General features: G+C 38.0%; 1 protein-coding gene across 2 annotated transcripts; it reads left to right on the top strand.

Annotated features, from left to right (window-relative positions):
• The first annotated feature begins 2500 nt into the window (after positions 1 to 2500).
• On the top strand, positions 2501 to 9671 carry FABP12 (fatty acid binding protein 12). 2 transcript variants are annotated; one of them, XM_025433691.3, is made up of 5 exons: positions 2505 to 2642; positions 4738 to 4825; positions 6830 to 7002; positions 7832 to 7933; positions 9523 to 9671. In XM_025433691.3, the coding sequence occupies exons 2-5, from the start codon at positions 4753 to 4755 to the stop codon at positions 9595 to 9597; spliced, it is 423 nt and encodes a 140-aa protein (XP_025289476.1). In that variant the 5' UTR covers positions 2505 to 2642; positions 4738 to 4752; the 3' UTR covers positions 9598 to 9671. The 2 variants fall into 2 exon arrangements, with proteins under 2 accessions (XP_035564321.1, XP_025289476.1); XM_035708428.1 differs by lacking the exon at positions 4738 to 4825 and having other exon boundaries at positions 2501 to 2642.
• The last annotated feature ends 219 nt before the right edge of the window (positions 9672 to 9890 follow it).

Below are 9890 nucleotides of genomic sequence, written 5' to 3'. Positions count from 1 at the left end.
ATACTAGGGGAACTAGCACAATTTCAGATTCTCCTTCATAATGTAAGGAATATTTTGGAAGTCTCTTTCATTCCTCATTATATGCCAGAGCCTAGCATGGGGGTCTTTTATTTAGTAGGCACTCAAAGCTTATTGAATTAATAGCAAATGAGTAAGGCCTGGGTTTTCCCAGTATGCCAGTCTCTACAGAGAGCCCACTATGCCTTATCCAGTTCCAGTAAACTTCAGATTGCTTAGTTGAAATAACACAAGTCCAATATGCCAAAACACTATACGAAACTCTCATGTGGTGGGGCTCTCCTCTTTTTCTGCAGGAAACTTATGAGGTCTGTAGTTCTGTTATGGCTCAATCTAGCCACAATATCTTTCTGTAAAAAGAGAATAGTGATCTATATGTATCATCTACACCTATCTCTACATCAGCTGGTTCATTGATAGCAATGGCTATAATGAGACTTTGAAGTAACAGGGACTAGGTGGCAGCGCTTTACTGCCTGAAGCCAGGAGGTTATAATTATCATACCAATAGGCAAAGTTGCAGGGCAGCCAAATGGGCTCAACATGGAGAGAGATGTGGAGAGGATTAAGAGAATGTTGTATCCCTAAAGTAAAATAGATGAATAGCCAGTGAGGGTGTTGCTTAATACATCAACCAAAAGAAGGCAAAATATATGAACAGGAGATTAAGGGAGGTCATCACAAAAGTCTTGATCTATTGCCCAGATCCCAGAATTCAGCCAGTTTTCAGACCCAGAAACAATTGTCTGAAGAAGTGGCTAAGTCCACAGGAAGAATTTTGAAATACCACGGCAAAAATATACTGTGTTAATTTCCCCAATTTTTCTCAAAAGAGATCTATGATATTTGCTTGAGAAAATACACACTGCGGAAGGAGGAATATCCATATATTTTGAGGGTACTGTGTCTGAATTAACATTGATTCACAGGATTTCAAAGCATAATGGTAGAGTGGAAGACAGGGGCCAGGCTCTGAAACTAACAGAAGCCTGGCCTAAGTCTGACTCTTAGAAGGTGCAGTAAGTTTGTGGATCCATCCAGTGGTCAATTCTCTGGTCTCCAAATATATGGTTGGAATTGACATATTTGGCTGTTGAAGGGAACCCCACCTTGAATTCTTCTTATTCAAACCAAATGGGAGCTATCGCAGGGGGGAAGGTGATGTGGAAGCTTCTCAACTCCACCTCTAACCCCCCGCCAAACGCCCCCTATACCCCATTCCTTTGCCAGTCCTGGCTAAGATGGTACATCAAAATCCACTGTATTTGGCAGTGATGATGGAGAGGAATGCAGAAATTAATGCTACTCTAAAGGATCCTAAGAATGTGGGGGTTGGGGGATCCCTGGGTGGCTCAGCGGTTCAGTGCCTGCCTTCAGCCCAGGGTGTGATCCTGGAGACCCGGGATTGAGTCCCACATTGGGCTCCCTGCATGGAACCTGCTTCTCCCTCTGCCTGTGTCTCTGCCTGTGTCTGTCTCTCTCTCTGTGTCTCTGATGAATAAATAAATAAAATCTTAAAAAAAAAAAAAAAAGAATGTGGGGGTTGAGGGGGTGGTTGGCCCATATCATAGCTCCATTTAATTTACCAGTCTCACCATTGCAGAAGCCAAATGAGTCTTGGAAAATGACTATAGGCTACTGCAAACTCAAATAATAACTCCAATCACAGCTGTTGTGCCAGATGTGTTATCTTTGCTGGAGCAGACTAATTAATATGGCTTCAAGTACACATACTATGGTGTTCTTTCTATCCTCATCAGAAAAGATCAGAAAAAGGAATAGAAATTGCATTTATGCGGAACATGTACGTTTACAGGTTTGTTAGGGGCCTACATTACCTCCTGCTGTTATAATAGGATCAGATGAGATCTGAGCTGTCTGGATATCCCACACATCATACTGATGGGGGTGGGGGATGAACAAGAATGGCTAGTGTACTGGAGGCATCGGTGAGACATATGCACTACGGAGTATGGGAGTTTAAGTTGGTGGCAAGTGAGTGAACTTCCACTGTTATAAAGTATTTAGGGATCCAGCTGGGTCAAGGGCAAGTGAGGACATCTCTTCCAAAAGACAAATTGCTACATCTTGCCTTTGTACAAGAAAGAAGGAAATAAAAATTCTGGTAGGATCCTTTGGCTTATGGTGGCAATACATTCCATGTCTAGGAATGTGCTCCAGCCCACACATTGGGTGACAGGCACAGCTCCTTGCTCCAAATGAGGCCTGGAAAGTGAGAATTGCCATACACACAGCCCTGTCTCTTGGGCCACATGACCTGGCAAATCCTAAGCCATTGGAGGTATTAGTGATGGGGAAATATGAGTGTGGCATATAGATGAAGCCACAGTGGAAGCGCCACAACACAGACCTCTGGGGTTTCAGAGCAAGACGGTGCTGCCTGCAACAGAAACTTATATGGTTTTGAAAGGAGTTCCTGGTGTGTCACTGGGGAGTAGTAGAGACAGAATTCTAGAGTATAAGACACCAAGTAACCATGTGTCTGGAACTGTCCATTGTGAGCTGGGTTCTGTCAAGCCCAGCATTCCAAAATAAGATCCAGGTTGTGCATCTGGGATCAAAGCAGAGCAAGACCCGGAGATGTGAAGTAGCTGCAGGAGCAGGTAACCCCGATCCTCATGTCACACACCCTGGGTGTACCAGCACCCCTCCCTCCGACCATTCCTAGACTTTGTGTAACCAGCTGAAAGAGTAAGAAGGGCTTGAACATGTTTCATGGGCAGGTCAGCTTAGTGTATGGATGCCAGTTGCAGTAGTTTAATCACACCTGGGGTGGAAGGGGGCTTGAAAACTCATCCCAATGGACAAAACCCAGAGTGGGGCAACCTTTACTCATTTTGTGTGGAGGGAGCAGTGGTCTGAGGTGAGAATGAAGACATTCTCATGGGTAGAAAGAATATTCTGATGGGCTGGTCAGGGGTCTGGAAGGAAAAGGACTGAAAAATTGAAGACACAGAAGTTTGTCAACGAGGAATGTGTGAAGATTTTTGATGAATGGACACCAGAAAGCCTCCATCACTGAATAGGCAGTGAGCAACTAAGTGGACATGGCCGGTCTTTGAATTGATGCGATGAGCACATGAACAGAGACACCACATGAGCAGAGACAGAGGACAAGCCTGGCTACTATGTTACTGACACTTCTCTGAGTCTAACCTGCCAGCAATAGAGACCAATGCTGTGCTTCCAATATGACAACGTCTTCAAGGAGATGATTTCCAATGGTTGATTTCCTCATGTTGGAGGATCAGTATGCACCCAACACATGAGGCAACACATTTGACATTTTCTTGAAAAAAAAAAAAAAATCCTAGGAATTTTAGTAATTTCAGTGCCTAATCTTAATATCTTTAGTACCTTCAGTGGTGAGTCATTTCCTGACTTCAGCCTCATGCTATTTGATTGAGTGGGGATAACTATAATTTATATACATTAATGTAAGAAAAAATCATAAAGGTAAACTTCCTAACACAGGAAAGGAACAAACAAGCTATGATATCTTTTTCAACCATAGTTGGGACATTAAATCAATGGTTTATGTAAAATTGCTTAGCCTCATATTAGGCATATAATACTAGGTGCTCCATAAACGTTAGTTGAATAATTATCAGTGAGATCATTGGCTTGGGTAAATGCTTTTACAGATATTTATAGATATATTGGAGATTTAACATTTTAATAGGAATTGTTACAAAAGGCTTTTCTTCTCTGTCAAAATAATTTTATGATTTCAGTTTTTCTTAATAACTCTGTGTTAGCAATATGGACACCAAGCATTGCCTAGGGTTAACAATGATGCTCTCAGAGCTGATGGCGTTTAAGTGTAAGGCTGTGCTTGTCTCTTGACTTTGGAAATATCCTCTAGTTGGTGTCTTTCCTCTTTTACTCCTTATCCTCTGTTCTGATTCCTTACAAGATATCAGTGGACATCAGAGTATTTCTGTCAAGATTGGAAGCAAGAGAACCTAGCCTAAATTGAGGGGGTTTACTAGAAGATATCTGGTGTTCTTATGCAATGACAACTCTGTAAGCTTATGAGAAATTGAGCTGACATCTGGAAAAGCATGAATAACAAGGCTGTGTGTGTGTGCGCATGTGTGTGAACAGACTCTCTCCTTTTTTCTATGTTTCATTCTCTTGCTCCATATGTACATGGCTAAAATGATTGTTCTAGCCCTCGCTAAATTTAACTTTTTAGTTCAAATGCCAAATACCATCTATGAAATCTTTCTGATTTTTGGTTCAAATTATCAAGAACGAGAGTATGATAAGATCTCTAAACAGCTGACAAATTGGCTTATTCTAGAACACCTTGGTCATAGAAAGAGAGACAAAGGGGTCCTATGGCATAAACATAGCTGCCTAGTTCCACTTCTTATGTGTTGCTATGTGTATGTGTGTGTTGCTGTTCTTAGGGAAGGAACTAGAATTTATAAACCTAGTTTTGATCCTAAATTAGAGATGGAAAAATTATATCTGGTCCTGCCAAAAATTGTTTCCATTTTCATCTTGACCAGCTTACATTTGAGAGAGCTTTCCTGCTTTACTATTAAGGAAAGATGACAAGGATTAGAGTTCCTAACTCCCCCCCAAACTGACTTTTCTGTACTATTCACAAGAATTGTATTAAAAACGAGTTCTAACACTATTTCAGGAAGCAACAATATACTCATCCTAATGATATTATTTTTCTTTAAGATCAATTTAGACAGAATGGTTGATCAGCTCCAGGGAAAATGGAAATCCATTTCTTGTGAAAATTTTGAAGAATATATGAAAGAGCTGGGTGAGCCATTTTTACCTGCATATCATAGCCAGTAAAAATGAGAGAAATGATAGCACAGAAACTTGGTCTGCATGATATCAGGTTAATCTTGGACCTGTCCCTCCCTCCAGTAGAAACATAGAAATAATCACATAGAAACGATCAACATTGGTTCAGTACGTACCTATGCAAAATTAGTTTGTAATCGACAGAACCCTCACCCCCATGTAACTTATCATGGATTTACATAGATTGCACAGACAAAACACATGTGCATCATATAATAAATGAAAATGCTTTCCATAAATAATTTCAAGCAAAAAGTCATAATTATTTTTATAAATAATCATTTTTGCAAGCATTTGCTCTAAATCTTTAGAAGATCTTCAGAATAGATTTTGTTTCCCAGCTTAGGCGGCTGCTGGCATTCCTTGGTTGTATGGCCACAACGTGCCAATCTCCGCTCCTGTTGTCATATTGCCCTCTCCTCTTCTGTAGTCTAATATCCCCCTTCCTTTTTGTTTAATGAAATTGTGATTACATTTAGGGTCCACATGTCTGATTAGCTCCCTATTTTAGGATCCTTGAGTTAACCATATCTACAATTCCCCTTTGGCGTATAAAATGACATTCACAGGTTCTAGGGATTAGGGTGTGAATATCTTTGGGAATTATTATCTAATATATCACAACTTGTTATCATGTTTCACATTATGAATTCATGAACCATATTAGAAGTGTTTCTCTAATTTATCTTCTCTTAGAAATTTAACTTACGTATTGTTGTATATGTGATAGTATTTTATAGAAAAGAGTCCTACATGTACTGCACAAAGCTAGGTGTATAAGAATGTTCACAATAAAAAAAAAGAATGTTCACAATAGTATTATTTATAATAAGAAAAAGTGGAAACAAACTACATGTCCATCAATAGGGAGAGAGATGAAATAAATATTAATATACACATCCTATAAACTATTATGTAGCAATGACAAAAATTTATATCTATATGTATTGAAACAGAAAATCTGAAAAAGTTGAATAATAATTGTTATAATAAAATATTTATATTTTTAAAAATCTCATATATATGTTGATGGTTGTTTAATATTGTGAATGTACTTAATATCACTTAAATACTTTAAAATGGTTACAATGATAACTTTTATATGTATTTTATTTTATTTTATTTTATTTTTTTTAATTTTTATTTATTGATGATAGTCACACAGAGAGAGAGAGAGAGAGGCAGAGACACAGGCAGAGGGAGAAGCAGGCTCCATGCACCGGGAGCCCGACGTGGGATTCAATCCCGGGTCTCCAGGATCGCGCCCTGGGCCAAAGGCAGGCGCCAAACCGCTGCGCCACCCAGGGATCCCTGTATTTTATTTTTTAAAGATTTATTTATTTTAAGAGAGAGAGTGTGTGAGGGGGAGCAGAGGAAGAGAGTCTCAAGCAAACTCTACACTGAGTACAGAGCCCAGTGCTGGGCTCGATCCCATGGCCTAAGATCATGACCTGAGCCCAAACCAAGAGTCCCACACTTAAGTGACTGTGCTACCCAGGCGGCTCTATGTTATATGTACTTTAGCACAATAAAATAAACATAATGGAAAAAACAAACTCTATATATGTGTACATATAAGAACGCAAGTGAAGAGATAAAGATTGAATAATCATACCAAACTATTTCATCTGTATAAATGAGTGCATTTTAAAATAGGGAGATGGTTCATCGCTGTAATCAAATTTTCAAGGACATTCATGAACCAACAAGATCAATAACTACTGGACTAAAGAAACACGACAACCACTAGCCCAAACTAGGGACTATTGTTTTCCTGTAAAATATAATCTATTTTAATTTATAATGATGGTGATGCTAGCTTCAGATATTTGCATTCATGAAGCATTAAATCTGCTTAACTCACAAACCTCCTAGATAATAAAGAATTATACAGCTAACATGAGTTTCTAAAGCCAGCAGCAGATTCAACTATGATGTCCTTTTATCTGGTTTCCAGGGATAGGAAGAGCCAGCAGGAAACTTGCCTGTCTGGCAAAACCCACTGTGACCATCAGTACTCAGGAAGATTGGATCACTATAAAAACCAAAAGCATCTTTAAAAATAATAAGATCTCCTTTAAACTGGGGGAAGAGTTTGAGGAAACCACACCAGGTGGCCATAAAACCAAGGTGAGGCCTTCAACACTCTTTCAGATACACGTCATAAGAATGTTAATTCAAAATTATTCTAAGTAAATAAACAATTAGAGCAAATTCATCTAAAACCTAAATCTGAGGACCTTAAATTCTAATATAGATACCAATGTATCTATATGTACATCTGTGAAGCTTGTGAAAAGTGCCTACTTGGAGGTCCCATTCCCACAGGCTCTCATGTCTGGGGTAGGCACCTGAAAACTGTGTTTCTAATATTTCTGATGCAGATGCTCAACAGACACATTTTGAAAATCATTTCTCTAGATTTTTCTCTCAAAAACAAAAGTTCTGCTCTTCTAGTTTGTAGCACTTTTCTATGCATAAAGCTACAATGAATAAAACTTGTATTAACCAGTATAGGTGAGGTTATGCCACAGTACCAAGTTAACCACAGGCCCCAGTGGCTTCAGACAAAGGGAACTGCTTTCTAACTTAGTATACATATTCAGCATTGTGATGGGGTTGGAGAAGTTTCTGTGTGTGTGCGGTGGAGAGGGGACAGGAAATGAGGGCACAGGGGATCTCTCCCTCTTAATTTCTCAGGGAAAAGAGAGTTTTACTTATTTTTCAAGATAACATTATATGTTTACTCTTATAAAACCTTTTCCCCCTGCAGAAGAATCGGCCAACAAACTTAGTGCTGACCAAGTCTTAAAATATAAATGAAAAAAAAAAAACATAAATGAAACTGTAAACACTATTCTAAAGCTGAGAGTATCACAACAGCTGACAAGAATTTGGTGCTTCATAAAATGCCCAAATGTGACAATCTGAGCTGAATTCGGTTTTGTCTGTTTTTCAGAGTGTGGTAACCTTAGATAATGACTCTTTGATTCAAGTTCAGGATTGGGATGGCAAAGAGAACACCATAAGGAGAAAGTTGGTGGATGGAAAAATGGTGGTGGTGAGTGAGCTACTTGTCATTATTTGGGTCACCTGCTATAACACCTAAATATAAAATCATTCAGATAGCTTGTTCTAAAATAATGGAAGCAAATGTAATTTTTTTCTCTTGCTTTATAAGAATGGGGGGAAAACATTGGCAGATAAATGTATAATCATAAATATTATAAAATGTGCATGGGTTGAGGAACTATAAAGCTAAAGAAAATAAAGAATTCCATTGCCTAATTCTTTGACTTGTACATAAGCCAAAAGAAGCATACATTTGTGCAAGAAAGATTGTGAGTTATTGTTCATCTATTGCTCCATACCAGGATTAATTTCTCACTGTTTCCAGCTCAATACCAAACAAACACATAAAAAGGAAATTTAAATTAATGCAAATCTTAGGTGGTGTCTACTTGGTATATGGATGAGTTGACACAATTAAAAGCTAAATTTCCATGACTACCGTGTCTGCTCATTTTCATATATTATTTACCCAATCCTCGCCATAATCCTGTGTGGTAAGACTAATTAGCCCACTTAACAGGTGAGAAAACTGAGATTCAGCCACTGACTTAATTTGAGGATATTCAGCTCATAAAACATGGCGGCACTGGGATTAAAAGCCAGGTTGGCTTAATTTTAAAGTATACATTTTTGAGTCCATTCTGCTCCCCATGAGATGACTTCTCAGGTCATCTTCCTCACTTCTACACAGTAGAGGGAAATATGTCAATGATTCTTCTTCCTAAATCCCTAATTCCATCAAAATTAATAAAATGGCAATTTTTTCCTAAATCCCTAATTCCATCAAAATTAATAAAATGGCAATTTTAGTATCACATGGTTCTAAGGAAATATGTAAGAATTATGTAGAAGTAACCCCTCAAAAAAACCTCTCACCCTATCCTCATTTCTTAATGTAGGGATATTTTTTCTTTCAATAATGAAGAGTACATTTCTTTATAAAGTAATAAGTGGAAGACTAAAGATACTTGATTTTACTGCTCCTTAATAGTGACATTAACTACCAAACAAATATATTTTTAATTGATTAGGAAGAATATAGATTCAGAATCCAAAATGTTCACTTCCGTCTCTGCCATTCAGCACTTCTATGACTTTGGACAAGTCATTTATCCTCTCCAAGACTGAGTTTACTTAAAAAAATATAGGACTGTCTTCATGGTTTTTATTGAGAGAATTAAATACTATCATGTATATATTGGTACCCTAAAACCCACAAAATACTACATAGACGTAATATGTAGAGTATATAATTATCAAAAAGGCTTCACTGTAGACAATAAAATGTTTTAATAAGGACTTCAATTTTTATACTATTTGCTTTGTTTTTGTGTGTGTATACATACACACACATGTGCATTATATACCATAAATATGTATAACCAAATCTACCATATATATGATTTGCCATACACATATGGCAAAGTCAGCTAATAAATAGTTGGTATCTACATTTGTCTACATAGATCTCTTTAAGATTTTTAAGGAATATGTACGGATAGTACTTAGTTTCCATTGTTCTAAAAGTCAGTTTCACCAACAACACTGAAATATCTTATCCCTTCATTTGTCTCCTAGGAAAGTGCTGTGAACAATGTTACCTGTACTCGGACGTATGAGAGGGTACCAACAAACCCAGTCTCAAACCCTTAAGCACTCCCAAACTGTGATCCAAAATGCTGAGGTCGTTTAAATAAAACTCCAAAGTAAAATGTTACAACTGTTAATATGAGAGAGCCTGTGCACAAGCGTCAACAATTTTGGTCCCCCTGTTTTATATGCCTGTATTATATTGTACTTTGGTGTCGGGAGCTATGGGAAGCCAGGTGATATATCCTGTTCCCCTAAGGGCTAATACATTCCAAAAGGAATCAACTTCATGTTGGTTTGTTTCTCATCAGACATATTATGTCACTCCTTCAACATGACCGCACTATACTGGGAAA

This window comes from Canis lupus, chromosome 29 (genome assembly GCF_003254725.2).
Source record: "Canis lupus dingo isolate Sandy chromosome 29, ASM325472v2, whole genome shotgun sequence".
Taxonomy (NCBI): domain Eukaryota; kingdom Metazoa; phylum Chordata; class Mammalia; order Carnivora; family Canidae; genus Canis; species Canis lupus.
Note: the sequence above shows the minus strand (reverse complement) of the source record. Positions and strands in the feature narration are given on the sequence as shown.